General features: G+C 40.4%; 3 protein-coding genes across 4 annotated transcripts; 2 read left to right on the forward strand and 1 right to left on the reverse strand.

The window, feature by feature from the left end:
- Positions 1 to 796: 796 nt before the first annotated feature.
- On the reverse strand, positions 797 to 5787 carry LOC136441552 (crystallin J1A-like). The gene is made up of 8 exons (XM_066437899.1): positions 5569 to 5787; positions 4673 to 4846; positions 4174 to 4242; positions 3556 to 3648; positions 2822 to 2978; positions 2443 to 2636; positions 1891 to 2030; positions 797 to 1506 (listed from the first exon to the last, which is right to left on the reverse strand). Exons 1-8 carry the CDS (start codon positions 5726 to 5728, stop codon positions 1405 to 1407), a joined length of 1089 nt encoding a protein of 362 aa, XP_066293996.1. The 5' UTR covers positions 5729 to 5787; the 3' UTR covers positions 797 to 1404.
- A 19-nt stretch (positions 5788 to 5806) lies between these two features.
- LOC136441553 (negative elongation factor E-like) lies at positions 5807 to 12100 on the forward strand. Of its 2 annotated transcripts, none has more exons than XM_066437900.1 (11): positions 5807 to 6019; positions 6238 to 6298; positions 6886 to 6968; positions 7639 to 7698; positions 8256 to 8336; positions 8826 to 8860; positions 9109 to 9155; positions 9794 to 9944; positions 10391 to 10445; positions 10823 to 10925; positions 11291 to 12100. In XM_066437900.1, exons 1-11 carry the CDS (start codon positions 5936 to 5938, stop codon positions 11368 to 11370), a joined length of 840 nt encoding a protein of 279 aa, XP_066293997.1. In that variant the 5' UTR covers positions 5807 to 5935; the 3' UTR covers positions 11371 to 12100. The 2 variants fall into 2 exon arrangements, with proteins under 2 accessions (XP_066293997.1, XP_066293998.1); XM_066437901.1 differs by having other exon boundaries at positions 5807 to 6004.
- A 1542-nt stretch (positions 12101 to 13642) lies between these two features.
- LOC136442599 (trace amine-associated receptor 7g-like) lies at positions 13643 to 17751 on the forward strand. The gene is made up of 2 exons (XM_066439544.1): positions 13643 to 13982; positions 17051 to 17751. The coding sequence occupies exons 1-2, from the start codon at positions 13643 to 13645 to the stop codon at positions 17749 to 17751; spliced, it is 1041 nt and encodes a 346-aa protein (XP_066295641.1).
- The last annotated feature ends 11 nt before the right edge of the window (positions 17752 to 17762 follow it).

Consider the following 17762-nt stretch of genomic DNA (forward strand, 5'->3'; position numbering starts at 1 on the left):
TGTTATGAGAACGTATGAGTGCAATACTAGTAGTAGTAGGTTTGAAATTAGATTTTAGAGCGATTAGAACCGCAGAACATAAACATGTGATCGTGTGAATTCCAGATTTAATGTTGTAATGTTAGCAGCTTCAGATAGCAAGTAATGACCACATAATGCGATTGTATCATACAATCCTCTGAGCAAGGAGGTTAAAACCTCAGGGATCCTTGCTCCAAGTTACTTGTTGTTTGAAGCTGGTAAGTGACAGGGTGTTTACTGACTTGAGGATCATGCATTTGTAACTCATACTCGTATTCATAACACTAACACTGCATGTATCAAACAACAAAGGTAAAGTATTTTTTCACAGTCTACATGTATCTACCTACCTAGCCTCCGTTGCAGACTCTGAAGCGGCTTTTTGGGGGGCTAAATAATACACTTTTTGCAGCCACCCCGTCTAGGCGGCTGATAGTTACAGGATGGCTGATAGTTACGGGGTGGCTGCAAAAAGTGTATTATTTAGCCCCCCAAAATGTCGCTTCAGAGCCTGCAACGGAGGCTACTACCTACCTACCTAGTCCCTTGACCTCCGGGTCGTTGGGGGAACAAGGTCTGGTCCAGGGCTAATGATTTAACTACATGTAGTGAGTGAGCAGTATGAGGTACAAGGGCTGTGCTTTTATAAGGCTAGCAGAACAGACAATAGACATATTTGTTGTGAATAAACTTACTGCTACAACAGACTGAGGATAAGGTGAAGAAGTGCCATACTTGTTGTAGGAGAATAACAAAACACCAATGACACTTTCAATTCAGTTTGATACATAACAGTCTTTATTCACTAGTGGCAAACAAAATCAGAACACATCATCATACAAATTTCAAACATTACAATGTATCAGTGGTCAAATCTGAATAATGACACTTCATGATCTTTTAGAATTCCTGAATACAATATAATGAATTTGTAACAGTGAGTATAGAATACCATAGACATATGTTATCACAAACTACTGGACTGGACTAATATTTGATCAAAAGTGGTACATGGTGAATACTATTCGACACTACCTTTGTGATTGTATAAACATACACTGAAAGTAATTCTACTGCATCTAATGGGTCATTCATTACTGTCATACAGTCCAAAATGTAATTTTTTATTCTCTTCAAGACTGTTCATCTTTACAACACTGTCATCACCAGATGTTATACATGATTGAAAAATAGACATTTTCCTGAGTTCAAAGTGAATAAATAGGTTGTAGTGATCTTTCTAGGTAATAAAGAGTGGTTTACGATTGATGACTGGCCACCTGTGGACTGGAGTGATTGCTAAACATATTCAATACAACACTGTTGGCTGATTGTGGTATCTATGTTTAACGGCTGACTGTTGGCTGACTGTAGTATCTATGCCTAGGTTTCTCGAGCTGCAGTTAGCTTCTGTGCCAAGTTCAGCACAGTCTGGTACCGGGCACACTTGTCCTTCCACTCAGCAGGGATGCCGTCCAAACCACCCTGAAGGGAACGTGCAAAAAATGTTAGTATAAGTCTTTTGGACACAATACAATAAAAGACAGACAAAATATATTGTATCACTGAAAAATCGTTCTTCACTCTGTAAAGTCTTATGTCGTTATCACATGATTCAGGATTCAAATAACTGTTTTCATTGATTACCGTACGGTAATGATAAAAATGCAAACAAATCATAAGACATACAAATTCCATTCGATGAAAATTTCTGTCATCTATAATAAATGATTACAGTGTTGACAAAAATAATTTTGATTCCAGTATCACTACATACAATAACACTCAATTCCACCAAGTAGCAAATGTATTTCTTCAATATAAATGGCTGAAGACTCCTTCATGGACAAGTTTCATTTAGAGACTCACCAAGGCACCAAAGCAAGCTCCAACAAAGCCAGCCCGGCTGGCGTTGTCCCCACCTGCTAAGATAGTTGCTCGCACTGCAGACACGTAGTCTGTGTGGGTCACTACACAGTGGAGGGCTGCCTGGAACTGCTTGGGCAGGGCTGGGATAAGACATCATGGATCAGAAGAACTCATAGAATCATCTTGGACTTCATGTGTCAATACTTACCTTCAAGAATACTGAATTCAAGAATTGAAATGAATTGATAATTAAAGTCGAAAGTTGAACTAAATCAAAAGGCATACAACACCATGAGAATTGGACAAAATGTTTGGGAAATATTGCAGCTTACTGCTGCTTCTTGGGATGCACAATGCAGAACGCAAATCCTTCCTCTGAAATGCTTTCAATGAGTTCATCACCAATGTGTTTAGCTGCTAACCAATGTTCATTACCAATGTATGTAAGATTAATATGAATATCATAGTAATCAAACCCAAGCAATCAAAAACATACATGTATTTTAGTTGTGTATATGATTGCTAATGTAACGTAATTAAAACTGCTCTCACCACAGCTACTTCCGAAGACCTTGTTGACAACCTCCCTGTGTGGTTTTCCCAGCGGTTTTTGTTCCTGAACGTCCGCCATTTGCTTTAAAACAGTCTCATCCTGACCAGTGACGCTCTGCCCCTTCCCAAGCTCTTCCATCAAGGCTTCTACCACTCCCTCCTGCTTTCCATGCAAAATAAAGGCTTCCAACATCCTATAATGGAAAAATAAAAATATTGTCAATGCAACAATGCAGGTGCAGTCAATATAAAGGTATGTGACATTTGAAATGCAAGCTTCTCTACTCCTCACAAGATGGGGAACAAACAAAAACAACTACTGCTGTTACAACAGACAATAAATGGATAGCGAGATAAGAAGAGCATAATATTCCCCAACCTGGCATTAGCAAGAGCAGCAGACAGTGCAACCGGGTGGTTCTGTGTGACTTTGACTGCAGCCTCTACTTTTGCCAGCATGTCAGGTTGTCCTACGTACAGTGCGACCAGAGGGGCAACCTTGGCAGCACCATCAGCTTGTGTATCTGTGTCAGACCCTAGAACGTATCAAAACACAAGACATGTCTTTCATAGTAACATTTTGTGCATGATTTATGGAGAACCTCAAAGTTCCCTAGCCTATGTACTATCCTCAAGAGTTTATGCTTGCTCCCATTAATTTGCTCACAACATTGGCTAACCAATGAGATGCCAATAGCCTTGTCCTTGGTGCTGATTGGCTATCCACTGTCAGTCTGTAAGATTCCGTAAAACTTCTTTATCCTTGGTGCTGATTGGCTATTCACTGTGATATTCCATAACACTTCCTTGTCCTTGGTGCTGATTGGCTATCCATTGTAAGATTTCATGATAAATACCTGTCCTTGGTGCTGATTATCTGTAAGCTGCAGGTTTCCATTGCGAGTGATTCAGTGTTAACACAAGTATGCCACTCCGGCTTAAAGTTTTAAGTCCAACTACAATAAACCTGAACAAGGTTATACCAACATCCCAATGATGTGTCATTAACCTGACCCTGAACATAACAAAATAAAGGCACAAGCAACAAGTGAATCATATTGTACTTTGATGAATGTTTCATCACAATATCGAAATGATTTTCTCAATCCTCACCAGTGTTTTCCTTCTTGGCCTCCATGGCTGCTAGGAAGGCTTTGATGCTGCCATTCCTCCAGGGCCCTTTGATAGGACGGGTCTTTTGATCTCCTGAAAGGTGACAAACTGCGTTTTTAATTTGTTTTCCAGCAGTAGTACTTATGCTCACTATCACCTGTTTTGACTTCTCAGGGGGCAAATCTTTAAGGGACAAATAATTAAGGGACAAATCTTCAAATCCTCAAACTTGTGTTACACTATCTTTCTTTATCAAGGGGTAGTTTGGCCAGCCACAAGGAGCACAATTTCAGTCAGGTTAATAAAAGAGATATTGTACTTCAAACACAAAGTATCTTTCTTTTCATCTTCAGAACTTCCCAAGGCAAAACAGAAGCTGGTGGCAATATACAAAATTAAAAGAAGATTCAAGGAGATACAGAAAATGATCCTCTGAAAAATGAATGGCTAATTACGAAACAAATAACTTTTTTTTCACACCCAATGTCACAATACTTACATGTATAGGGGCTGGTTCTGAGATAATTTGTTTACAACATCTCTCTTAATCTTAAGACATATAAATAATAATTCTACTAATACAAATATACAAGAAATTGATGAAAGTTTCAGTGTCACCTGTGTCAAAAGCAGTGCCTGGTCCAAAGTACTTGTAAAATCTCTGCTTTAAGTCATTGACATCCAACCCTTTGGATAACAAAATGTGTATTATAATCAAGACAATACAACAACTGTGCAAACATGGCTAGTAGTCATCGATAATGTCATTTTACAATAGAGAAAAGAACCTGAGATGATGAAAAAAAATTGTGATGTGCAGAGTGTGATATAAATATGATAGATACAGTATGCTTAGCTCAGTAAAAGGCTTGAGTAAAACTGATGTCACCATTCCCCCCAGGCATCTATTTTTCTATCTAAAAGATTAAAGGACCATAGGCTCTTTTACCAGGCTCTATGACTCCGGCTTTAATCTGATGGCACATCAGTTCTATTGCAGCCGGTTTCTTGTGGCCACTTTTTTTTAAGGCCAGCCATGGCCATAAGGAACTGAGTGCAATAGAAATCAAGTGCAATATAAAAATATAGAAATTCAGAGCTGTGTTGATTTCTATACCTTTGCACTCAGCCAGAGACTCCAGCACTACAAAGGTCTGGTCCCCGTAGGCAGTGTTAGTTCCTGTGTCGGTGGTGTAGAAGGGGCAGGCTGAGGGGGAGTGGAACTCTGGGTCCTTCCCTCCAACTGCTGCATCCAGCTTCTCCAGGTCATACACCCAGTGTAGACCTTGTGCTGAGGGCAATAAAGGGGACACAAGAAGTCGTTAGTGCTTGTACAAAAATTAATAATGCAGATTCAGCATAAGAAAACTAACAAACTGTTCACATTATGTACCTACAAAATTTAAGTCTATTTTACAGGATTGTAAATAAGTGTTATTTTTGTGCAATTTTAAAGGATAATATCTTCATGGTCAGGGTTAGGGACTTCGGCTACTTTACCATTAGGACATGATATGGGTTGACACTTGACAGAATCATGTTTTTTTACAAGACTTCAAAATTTTCTTTAAAATGGATGTGACATTCTGTCAATTGTACCAAAATGTTTTCAGTGCCATCCTGTCAATAGTGCCAAAAAAATCTTAATTGACAGGAACATCCTGTCTATAGTGCAGAACAAATTCTTGTTATAGTAGCCTAAGTGCAGTCTACAATATATGTGTACAATCTATGCAAACAAACTAAAATCAAGTGGAGAGTCTGAAAGACAGGGTTATAAAGATCTATTAGGAAAAACTCACAGTGACAGAAACTACAATATTCTTTATCATAAAGGCTATAACGTTATATAATAAAGAAGTTAGCAAGCAGCCCCTTAATTGACTACTCAGCAATAGACACAATAAAGCCAGTAGCCAAGACTTAAGTTCTATGAGGAAAAGACTACAATATTATTTATCATAAGGCTATACTAGTAGTATATAAGCTTAGAACAGCAAGCAGCCCCTTCACCAGCGGCATCGGCTACCAGGGCCCCCACCACCGCCGCCACGGCACGGGCGGATACCTCCTGAGCTGGGCTCGTCTCTGTGGCCATGCTATCTGACAACTTGGCTCGAATGGAAGAGATGGTCAGGTATCTGGAGGATAAACGAAGAATCTTGCAAGTCATACACCTGCGGAGGTTTGCAAGTCATGCACTGTCACGTTTATTTATACGGTCAGAGGTCAAGACTGGGTCATTGAGGTCAAACCAAAATGGCGGACATGGAGTAGTTTGAAAATTTAGTATACAAGAAAACCTCAAATTCTGTACATTTCGACAATTTTTGTTAGACTTTACTGTTAGAGATTGAAATCGGCATTCCGAAGAGTCATTATGGCGTTTGGTGCGTTGACGGAAGAAGAGCAAAATCTTCAAAAGAAGTACGCTTTGCTCCGGAAGAAGGTTTGTCCAAGAAATGTAATTTCTTTTCTTCCATTTGAATATGTCACTCTATGTTATAAATCCCAATCCTACAAAATAGGTTTGCCATGTCTGCATAGAATAATTTTAAGTATCTTAAATGCTTTTATGTATTACAAAGTATTTCTAGATTTGTTTTGCTAGCGTATGCTTGATCATATATGATGTAGAATATCAGGATTAACATGTCATGTGTCTTTCGACTTCATGAACAGAAGAAAGCTTTAGCTGCAAAGCAGAAGGCAGATGCACAACAGCAAACTAGCGTCAAAAGAGGTAAATATGTCCTATTCAACTATTTACTGTAATTTTGTGATATGTCAGACCATAGTAGATCATACCTGTCATGTGAGGATAACAATTGATGTTGCTATGTAAGTGGTGTGTTGACATCCTTATTTTGTATGTCTCAACTATATATTTGTAATTTCTGCAGCACTAATATAACGAAATATTGATATCATTATATTCTCTTAACCACATTTGTCGACCAAAGTTGATATCTCCTTTACAACTTTTCATGCAGTTTTGACAGGAATTATGAATTAGTAGGGTGCAAAGTTAAAGAGACTAAGTCTGAAGTAGTCTGTATAACGCAAACTCCAGCTGTCCGGGAGTTTCTGTCCCCTCCCTCTTGGGTTGCGAGGCGGTTACAGGGCAGTGAGCGGTCACAGGAGGCTTGATTGAATTCAAGCTAAATTTGAAGTTACACAATTAAACTGCAGTACTGATACTAGTAATAGCTTGGAAATTTCATTCTGGGCACTGTTGCTCTTTCTTCTTTTTGTCTTTCATCATTTGTAAAGCTATGATACATTGTGTATATTATACAATTCAGTAACACTGGTTATGTCTGTTTGAAGCTGCTTCAGAAGACCAGAAGACAGAATCACCCGTCAATGCTGAGGAGGCCACAGAGAGAGCCAAGAAGCTCATCAAAGCTGGGGTATGACCTGGCCATTTAAGACTTCATGTATCATGATTATGATTAAACATTGCAAAACACTCAGTGGTGTCACAATGGTGCAGTTGCAGGGCATTTGGTGTAGAACCCAGAGGTCCTGGGTTCGAATCCGGGGTCCTCTAGCTTGTTCTGTTGACGTTGTGCCCTTGGAAAAGGCACTTAACATGATTGTCCTCACTTCACTCAGGTGAAAATGATGAGTACCTAGATTCAGTTACTAGTAGGGATGTCCCTCAGATAGGACGAGGGAGGTCCCATGTTTGAGGAGAGCCACATCTTGAGCAAGTAAAAGAACCCACCACACTTATCAAAAGGTAGTAGGGGTCCTTTCCTGTGTAAATGGATCAACTAAGTCTGTCTGAATATGCAGCTTGTAATCTTCAGACTATCAGAGTAAACCTGGCGTGTTACACCTGCAGTTTACTGGGTATGCAATACAAACAAACAAACAACATCTGTGAATAGTTTCATCTGGTTGAGAAGTCACTGGATAACAAAAGTCATGGTACACAACAACATTTTTTTTTACCCTGCCAATATTTCAGTGGCAGTCTATCACCTTCCTTACATTAATACTGGTTGTGTAAAAAAAATCCTTTATGCAGCAGTAGTGTTGTATTGGGGTTGTTAACTGTTCCTTTCCTCTTTTCAGGCCATCAAGGTAAAAACAGAAAACAAAGACACAGGCTTCAAAAGGATCCGGAAGATGAAGGTGAGATAAACAATGCAGCTGTAACAACTACTCATGAGTACTGTACACTTCCATCAAAAGATGAAGACAAAAGATTTAACTTGATGTGCAAGGACTTCACTTTCATTGGGCCACATTCTCTCCGAGCAGAGGTTAGCCTCCGGCTTGTTCTTGACATCTTTCAGGTGGTTTTGTTAGGCTTTTTATTTTGCTTAGTTTTATGTCTGGCTGGAAGATATAAAGAAAACCTGACAAAATAGAAAGCTGGACAAAAATTCTCAAAAAGATGTCAGAAACAAGCCAGGGCCTAAACTCTGCCTGTAGAGAATGGGCCACAGGCAGTTGCAAGCTCTGAAATCAAGGTAAAGTTATTGAAAACAGATTGAATTGTATACCATGAGAAGAAGCCTTGAATCTGGTTTTGCAATCTAGACGGCATGTGATTATTCCTATGGACTGTATGAAAAATAGGACATTGAATATTAATGTTGCTGTCCATTACATTTATTTTTAACTCTCTTAATTATAACCAATGTGCTCTGTGTGTTCGTGCTGTCATTTATCTGATCGTTACCTAGGAACTAGAGAAGCCCACTGAGAAGCCTGTACAGTTCCAGCCTTTCAGCGCAGCCCACCCGGAAAGTGAGGAGGCGGCATCTGTGAGTGGCTCGACTAATGGGCTGTTGTACAATAGTCCCCAGGCAGATGTGAGAGTCTGGTTTGTTTGAGAAGATTGCAATGTTTTCTGCCTATGTTTCTCTGACAGCCTGTCACAGAGAAGTGCATGTGTCAGAAAATGTTACTATCTTCTGAAGTACATGTATGCCAGACCCTTACATCTGCATGGAGATTATGATGGCTCTCTCTATTCATGTAGCTGTCAGTTATTCGGGAACACATTATTGTGTATGCTGTGAAGATTTTTTTGACATTGGTGTAATTTTTGTCCACTATCTGAAGTTATGGTTTACCTCAAAAGAAATAGATTGATAGACATCGACAATAAGTCAAGCTTTATCACAACCCAAATATTAAGGTTTTGGGGATTAAATGGTACAATTATCTGTTTGTTTATAATGTGCTAAATGGATATAATGTGCTTTGGATAGAGAATTATTCTGATCTGTTGTACATTTTGAATTGTACAGGGTAGCAGCAGAGGAGTGAGAGGTCTTTATGACAGGTAAGCATCACTGTCAGTGTTATAAAGTGCACATTTTGATTTGATGCATGTTGAGTAAAATTTTATAATGAAAACATCCGTTGAGACACTTGTACATCAAGGAATTTTCTTCAAATGAAGGTTTAATTGATGAAACAATGACACACTACATGTATGATACAAATGTGCATATTTCACACAGTTTTTTTCAGATTTAAGAGCTAATAAAAGCATTTTTTAAAGATTTGTTTTTCTTTTTTGCTTGACAGTTTTGTTCGGGGAGGTGATTTGAATGACAATGATTTTGAAAGAAGAGGTAAGTAAGCAGATGGACTCATGGTAAGATTGTTTCATGTTATACAGTGCACCAATACAATTTGACACTGTCAGGAAATTTTTAAATAACAAAAATGTGAACAACTATGGCATTCATTGGACAATCTGGTAATTTGATATTTGTTTTAAATGAGAAAGAAGATGTCTAGGGTATTGTCCGTACCATGAAACTTATGATAAGGAAATTTGGGTGAAAAAATATTTGGGACAAAACCTAAAACAAAATCAAGAATTTATGCAAGGGCCCAGGGCTGTAAAAATGCAGATGGCCACAGCACTATATACCAAAAGGTACATTGTATGGGAAGAATTTTATGGGTAAGGAATTGCATGTTTGTTTGAACCTTTGTCTATTCATGAGAAGCTCAAATCGGCATGCAGTCCACTTTTCATTGAGGTCATGAGGGAAGAAGTCAGGGTCAGATGAAATATAACAGAGATTCAAATGACATCATTTAAGTCCTAAATAACAACATTTATCAGTCTACTTATACAGGGTACAAACCATATAGCGAAAGCTGTTTTGATGGTCCGTGTTCGTTCGTTTTGGTCATTTCTGTTGAGTTTTACTTTTAGGCTCACAGTGATAAATTATGGCTCTGTTGTTGTTGATATCAGCATCGTCCAGTTTTGATGACAGAGACCGCAGGGAGCCAAGGAAAGGCAACACTCTGTATGTTCACGGCCACGGTATTACCGAGGACCTCCTGAAGAAAAGCTTCTCAAACTTTGGCAACATCATCAACATCAGCATGGAACTAGACAAGAAGTGAGCACTTAGTAGCTGTTGAGTTGTTGAGGTTCCATTTTGCTGTCACGCTCTGACGTTTGAAAGATGCAGTAGAACTTAAAGACTTGCGTCACACAATAATGAAAGCACTGTAGCTTATGTCAAGTACATCATGCATGTTGCGCCCGACATCACTCTCAGGCACATTTAGGTATACTTACATGTAGGTAGATCAAACTGTCAAAGCATTCATTGGTTTTTCTAGGAAGTTGAACTGCATGGTGTTAAAAGCTTTGTGCTTGTACCATTTGTAGCTGCTTTATGCTCATGTCAGTCAAAGGAAATGAAATTAAGACAAGAATGTAACAACTAATAGTAGAACTGTTAGATCTATGCAGTTCTGAAATGATTAAATCAGTAACATCAATTCTTACATTAATTGATTAAGAATATAACTGTTGCACTAATCATTCTCCTTCTTACAGCTGTGGTTTTGTTAGTTTTGAGAAGCAAGAGTCAGCAGACGAAGCCATCAATGAGGTAAGACCTTTACAGCACACTTAAAGGTTCATGAATGGAGTAAACATTTAAGTGAGCCAAAATAAGTGCACGATGGTAAATGGGAAAAGGTTTCTCTAGGACAAAAGGACTTTACATGAGGGTAAAGAATACTGATCAGCTTCAAGAAAGTTGAGGCATCAATGTCAGCATTTTCTCTACTTTAGATTCTATACAGTATCTGTCATCTAATGACCTACATGTACATGTATATTAGGTTGAATAACTTAAGACTGAATAGCATCCGTTAATCTTGATGCTAAGAAGTTAACTGAAAGCAGATGATTATTCAGTGTTGATAGAAGACACCCTGAATATTTTATCTAAATTTTCCCGCGGTTTATTTCCATCCCTGGCAGATGCATGGTACCATGGCCTCGGGAGTCCTGCTGAAGGTCATGCTGGCCAGACGACAACCTGTCATAGATGTGGGCAATACCAAGTCACCATGGGGAGGTCTAGGTTAGAACTCTTGGCTCTCTCTCTCTCTCTCTCTCTCTCTCTCTCTCTCTCTCTCTCTCTCTCTCTCTCAGAATAACTGTTTTATGTGATATTATATGAAAAGGACTGAGTATAGATGATGGACAAATACACATCTATGTGGTCAATCAAACCTTGTAGATATTGCTGAATAAAGTGGCATTCCTCAGCATTGTTCTTAAGTTGCAACACTTTTGTTGTTGTTGTTTTCAATTTCTGCAATGACTGCAGCTAAGATATCATACACCTCACAATAGAAATAATGTCACAGTATTGTTTCCTATCCATATATTGGTATTTTTTCAATTACAATCATCTATTACATGTTTGCTTTTATTGTATTCCAGCATCTGGGCACCAGGGGCCCAAGGGGCTGAACCACAAAGACCGGAGAGCACAGGTCGTTTATGACGACATGGACTTCTGATATGCCTCAGCAGGTGGCTTTTCAGACCTAATGCATCCACAACTCCATCTGGAAAGGAAATGTGTTTTTAAACCTCGGCTCTAGTATGCATTTTCCTTCCAACCTGACATGAGAGATAGCAAGCTGCTGTTGTCAAGATAAGTGCTAAGCTAGAAGGGAACATGAAAAAGGATCAACATTAAAGAACTGACAACCAATTGGCTTCACCTAAAGCATGGTTTGTTTTCTAGATGGCATTTCAGTTTCCATCTGTGGTTTAGAATTGAAGGTCGTTTGTATACTGTAATTCTTGTTTCTTTCACTGTAACTTTTTGTTCACTGTTTTCATAGTCACCTCTGTACCCTGAACTTATCATCACCATGAAAAACCTGTTGTAATTATTTATGATTCCTTCACACATCCTTTTGTGAATCACTCGACACCACCACGAAGTTACATCATGAAATTATGCTACCATGAAGATAAAGTGAGTTACAATATAGCTTACGTATCTCGCCAAGACATGGTAAATAGAGATCTGCAGTACGCTTTTATTCAAAGTCCTGGTAAAGATTGAGATAGTCAGATGTCAACACCATATATTTAGAATTACTGAACGCTTCATGTGTTTGTCAGTTCTCAGGTTGACTTCAAATGTGCAAAGATGATCATGTCTACGGCATTGTATGTTTATGTATTGTTGTCATATGGAAGGTACACGTAGTAAAGACCTGTTTCAAGACAAAATGACGTTCAAGTTTTTTGTCACTACTTTCCACCTTTAGGTGTCAAAAGATGGAAGAAATTGGCCCAAATGTGGGGATTAAATCATCCAAATAATTAGCCAGCCAAAGATGGTTCACTCTATTTCAGGAATAACCACTCTTCAACGTAGAAAGAAATTCCCTATGAGAAGAAGATGAACTTTTCCACCCTCTTTGTACACCTTCGCATGAACATTACTGAAATCCATATGCCTACCTGTTTTCTGATATATTATTACTTTCAATATGAACAGAAGCTGGAAAATAGTCAGCCAGCAAAGTTATTAGCCCATTCATATGTACTTCTTTTGTGGGCTTCACTGGGCCATTGTGCACCCCACTTAATATTCCATAATTATACTGCTAGTCCACTGGTAACGAACTGACCTTCTGACAGGTACACGTCTCTGGGTAAAATATCCGGGGGCGTATTTGCCAGGTGTTGTTCAATTGTACCAAACAGGCTTATGCCTACATGCAGTTACTACAATATTCGAAACAGAAAATACTGTACAAGCATTTGTCTGTCCACGATGAATTATAGACTGATCCTGAATATCATAATTAGCTGTATAACCAATGAGAGAGTGGCTGCACGTCCGTCAAATGTTTGCATTTTCATGTTTTTATTTTGCGTTTTGACCGAGGTGGATGGGGCCATGGGATCACTGTATTTAGGACAAATGTTAAATTAATCAGAAAAAGTGCCTTCTGTTTAAACAATATAACCTGACCCAAAATTTTATAGTTATTTAGATGAATATACTTTCATATGATTTCAGATACAAAATAATTAGATAGAAATATTTCTTTTGAACAAAGAAATACCACCTTCCTCAGTTTTAACCAGAGGTCATAAATTGGGTGTGCATGTTTTGCGTTCTCGTTTGCTGCTCTATCGTAGGGTTTATATCAGGCATTGGTAAACCAAAAAGTCAATAATAAGTTCAACATTACGTAAATCAACTATTTCAACTGATAATATTGGTATTATTGCCTGCTGAAGGCACTGGTAAATTCTCTTCTTTTTTTCAAGCTGCACAAATAAAGACAATGGTGGTGTATCAGAAGAAGGTGCCGTAGTGGATCCGGAGCTTCGAAATTGAATTGCCTTCTGAAGTAAACACATCAGTTCGGAGCTGCTTTCGCATGCAAAAGCAGATCGTGATTGTACACTCGTTGCCGAGTGAAGAAGACGCACATCCTGTTGACGCCGCCTCCAGTTACGTTTCTGCGCCCTAATTGGATGAAGTCGTCGATTCTAGCCGGCCTTGAGATTACAACGCACATTTCTGCTTCGCCTTCCAGATGTGCCTACTCGCAGATAAAGATGTCAATCTGGCGCGCTTGTAACAGTGGGGTTCAAGCGCCACCAACTGACCAGTCTAACTGTTCGGACCTTATAGTCTAGCGGTTAGTGCGTTGGGTTCATGTGCTGGCGGCCCGGGTTCGGTGCGGGGTCGAATCCAGGGAGCCAGGAGACTGTACTACTCGCCTCTTGTTTTTCCCGTTCAGTCATACGCTAAACATGATATTTTCCAATAATTCCACTGTGACTAACAGTTCTCTCGAGACAATACCGGAGGCGGCATTGCCAGTCGAGCCCGGTGTCATCATCACCGAGGCCGTGTTAGCCATCGTCGGGAACCTCCTGGTCATCCTGTCCTCGGGATGGCGGCAGACGTTTCCCCCAGCCGGGCGACTATTCGTCTTCTCCATGGCGTGCTCAGACCTCCTGCTGGGAGTGTCCTTCGCCGTGTCGGTAGCCCCTGCCGAAGCCGGCCGGTGGATTTATGCCGACGAATGGGCCCAAATCATCGCGACTGCTGAATGCTCGTTTCATACACTTACAGCCATAGCTCTGGCCGGTATGTACATATATATATTACGTTCATTATATCTGGCCACCATTTTGTCTCCATTTAAGTTTGTTTTGCGTTTGTTTCTGCTTCTGTGTGTATGTTTATTGGTGGCGCAGGTATACGTAAAATTGTCTGTAATTGCCTCCACATTGGAATGAAAAAGGACCCTTATGTCGGTATCATGCATGTAGTCAATCTATCCAACAATATAGCAGCGTTAACATCTTACAACATGGTGATATTCTCATATTGTTTTGAACTGCTTTAAAGTCGACGTCACTCCTTTTTTTCTCTCCTCCATCTAACCCAGGTCTCATTTGGGTTTATCAAGTCATCCTTAGCCTCAAGTGGCTATAAATGAGCCTCCTGACGACCTACAGTCAATTTTGAACAATGTCAATGAAAAACCTTCACATTAGCTAACGTGGTCGGGTGCGTGTACTACATGTATGTTCTCCAATATTCTTACTCTTTTTACAAGGCTTTTGCTGTACACCTCCTGCGCAGACTTTCTAGGTGTAGCCGTCGTTTATTATTTTAGACGAAGCGCTGATGTGCGACGTTCTCAGGTTATCAATGGTGCACATCGCAAATCAGCGTAGAGCGCGTCCTAAAAAAACGATGGATGCGCCTATAAGGTCTGTAGCCTGGAGTCCAGCCTTGTTAGCTTTGGTCCGCTCCCAACGACTCGCTTCCCCACCATCAAGCCTTTAGCTTTGGTCCGCCCCCAATATCAATGTTACTACCCGTTGGGAGCGGACCAAAGCCAACAAAGCTGGACTCCAGGCTAGAAGGCCTGCGCATGAGGCTAATCTACAACACCGTCTTGGAAGGAAATGTATTTTTGCTTCCAACCTGACAATGGAGCTTACAAGCTGTTTTTTTTTAAAGATAAGTTCTAACTTAAAGGTAGAAGGGAAAATGAAAAAAAGAACTGATAACCGAAAGGCATCCACTAAAGCACACTCAGGTTCTTTTCCATATGGCATCATCAGTTCCGTCCGTGGCTTGGAATTACATTGTAATTGTACACGCACTTCACATTGTAGTGTTGGAAGATGTGCTCTTCAATTTAGCTTTTTAATCCGATGTTTTCCTTATTTCAAAGATATGCTTACTCCGTAAAACTATATTCCTGACTGAATCAACTCTACTCTACTCATTCCTCCACCAATCGAGTTCGCATAGAACCATCTTGGTCCAATCTCCTTTTAAAATGTCCTTACTTAAGACATTCTATAGTGTTTTCAGACAATAATTTACTAGCTTGCCGCCCTATTCAAAGTTAGTTTGTCAGCTTCAGTGTGAAGGGGGTGGTGAGCGAATGGAGGAACGTGAATTAACAAAATGATTTCCGTTTGAATTTGTTTGAACCTTTGCTTATTCATGAGAACCTCAAATCATTTCATTGAAGTCATGAGTGAAGAATTAGGGGTTGACGCCCCAGACGTCTAGACAAAAGGTTAGCATTGATTTTACCCTTTGGAACTCTCCTGTTAGAAACTAGAAACAGTGTTTCTGAGGTCTGTGTAATTCAATAGACGTAACCCATTGCCAATACCATCATAGGCACGTTACTAGTATATCTCTTTATTGAATTCCCCTGAAAGATATGACAGGCAAGGATATGACAGGCATGACTCTGCTCCCTTAATGGACTTTTTGTACACGAAGTCTGTTACGGTGGGGGGTAATTCCAATCACTATTGCATAAGGTTCCTAGCCTCTCGTACCAAGGAGATTAAAAAGGGATTGTTTTTAACCTCCTTGCTCATACTAAATTCTTTGAAGGGGGTAATGCTGAGAACAGTTAATGCGGTGTCGTTTATCCATGGTTTAAAGCAAATCTCTTGTAGAGGCTGCACCAACTGTTGGTTTAAAATGTGAAGCCACACAACGCGGCAGCAGTATTAGTAGTCTGGCGCAAAAAAAGTTAGCGCAAAATGGGATAAGATTGTGCTGTAGCGGGCGGTGGCCTGAGGTTTATGTGTAGCCTCTTTTTTAAATTCCACTGCAAGCACGGTGTGCGCGATGTATATAATATACGATGTATATACCATAGAGGCTGTATTACATATTTATCCTAACTGAAGATATGCGAATGAGAAATCTCCAAGCAACGTAATGTACCAGCAATATTGTCAGTGAAACAAATACATCTAGGAGAAAAAAACTAGCCACTTTAATGGCTTTGGTATAGACTGCAGATACTGTGATGAATACATGTAGAAGCGTAGAGGTACGTGATGTGTGTAGCTACATCCATATGAATAATGATACCCATCCCGTTGACGGAAATACACGCCTTTAGCTGTGCATCTTTAACTATCAGTTGGATCACAGGAATTTTGATTTAGACCATGGCTAAATGACATCGCATCAACATTTCGCTTCGTTACCCCTTCAACAGGTTGATCACGTCCAGGAATAACTATATGCATTCCTTTGACGGAAATACACGCCTTTAGCTGCGCATTTTTAACTATCAGTTGGATCACATGTACAGGAGTTTTGCTTTAAACCATGGCTAAACAACCGAGCATCAACTGTTCACATTGTTACCACTTCAAACAGCTCGGAATGAAGGCAACGCTGTGCGATCATGATTGGAAATTCTCGCCCATCACAACAGCCTTCATACACACACAAAGAGTCTATCAAGGGAAGAGCGCATTCTTGTCATACAATATATGATTGCATGTTATTGCCTACCATGTTGCTTTCAGAGGATAACATTCATGTATATATATATAGAGAGAGAGAGAGACCACACTGCCTTGTAAATGTACATGATACAAAACTATAATTATTATGATGGTAGCGATGGCGAGTCACATTACACAGTAATTCAAAGGAGAATGGAATTTTGAAACCCTCGGTTTGGGACTTCTAAGCTCCAAACAAAAATGCTTAACCGAAGGTTTTATTTACGTAGTTTTACCTTTACCAAGTAGGTTTTATTGTCGGTACTGTGTCATACTGTGGTGCGGCAGGTTTGTGATTGTGTGTCCTTTTTTCAGACTTTTGAACTATGATGTATATAAATGTTTCTCGTTACTTTGCCTATGTTTCAGGCCTGAACCTAGACCGACACTATGTCCTAAAGAGCAACAGGGGGCTTTCTGGTCGTAAGTCGAAGCTATTCATGTTCCTGGCTTGGATCGGGATCCTCTCCTGGTACGGCTTCTCCGCTGCCTACGGCGTGCCTGTAGAGTACGACCCGATCATCGCGCGGCCTGTCTTCGACCTCAGCACGTTCGTATGGTTTACTGTTGTCTCGTTTGCTCTGTTTTCTGCCGCCGGTACCGCCGCGCTCTTTTGCGTCACCCTCGTCCTCAAGGCGCTGTGTTGTCACCAAGATGCGCCACCTGCGCAACAGCCCGGAGTGTTTCACATCAACCTCGCGCCTGCTGCCCCCCAGATCCCACCGCAGGCAGCCCAAAACGGCGACGACGTCAACGCCAGGTGGTACGCCAAAGTCGTGCTGCTGTTGACCATCGGACAGCTCCTGACGTACCTCCCGTACTCCTGTGGTCTTCTGCTCCGTGAGTTCACGCACGTTGACGTTCCCCCAACCTTCATCTTCTGGTCGTACTGGGCCACGTGCTTCAACACGTGTGTGGACGTGGTGGTGTACAGCGTACTGCAGCAGTCCTTCCGTACGGCTGTGTACGAGATGGCAGTGTCCGTGATCTGCGGCGTGTACAACGTGTGCTGCAGGAAAAACCGCGTGGACCCCACCGCAGATCAGGTCATAGAACTAACCAGCCTGTAGGCCAGTAACTT

This window comes from Branchiostoma lanceolatum, chromosome 9 (assembly GCF_035083965.1).
Source record: "Branchiostoma lanceolatum isolate klBraLanc5 chromosome 9, klBraLanc5.hap2, whole genome shotgun sequence".
Lineage (NCBI taxonomy): Eukaryota > Metazoa > Chordata > Leptocardii > Amphioxiformes > Branchiostomatidae > Branchiostoma > Branchiostoma lanceolatum.

Coding starts and splice junctions, on each gene's coding strand:
- LOC136441552 (XM_066437899.1), bottom strand. CDS start 5,728: ATGACTTGCAAGATTCTTCGTTTATCCTCCAGATACCTGACCATCTCT. Junction 2,031..2,442: donor GGTCTTCGGAAGTAGCTGTG/GTGAGAGCAGTT, acceptor GTCTTATCCCAG/CCCTGCCCAAGCAGTTCCAG. Junction 1,507..1,890: donor GAGCTTGCTTTGGTGCCTTG/GTGAGTCTCTAA, acceptor CGTTCCCTTCAG/GGTGGTTTGGACGGCATCCC.
- LOC136441553 (XM_066437900.1), top strand. CDS start 5,936: ATGGCGTTTGGTGCGTTGACGGAAGAAGAGCAAAATCTTCAAAAGAAG. Junction 6,299..6,885: donor GCAAACTAGCGTCAAAAGAG/GTAAATATGTCC, acceptor GTCTGTTTGAAG/CTGCTTCAGAAGACCAGAAG. Junction 8,337..8,825: donor AAAGTGAGGAGGCGGCATCT/GTGAGTGGCTCG, acceptor TGAATTGTACAG/GGTAGCAGCAGAGGAGTGAG.
- LOC136442599 (XM_066439544.1), top strand. CDS start 13,643: ATGATATTTTCCAATAATTCCACTGTGACTAACAGTTCTCTCGAGACA. Junction 13,983..17,050: donor TACAGCCATAGCTCTGGCCG/GTATGTACATAT, acceptor CCTATGTTTCAG/GCCTGAACCTAGACCGACAC.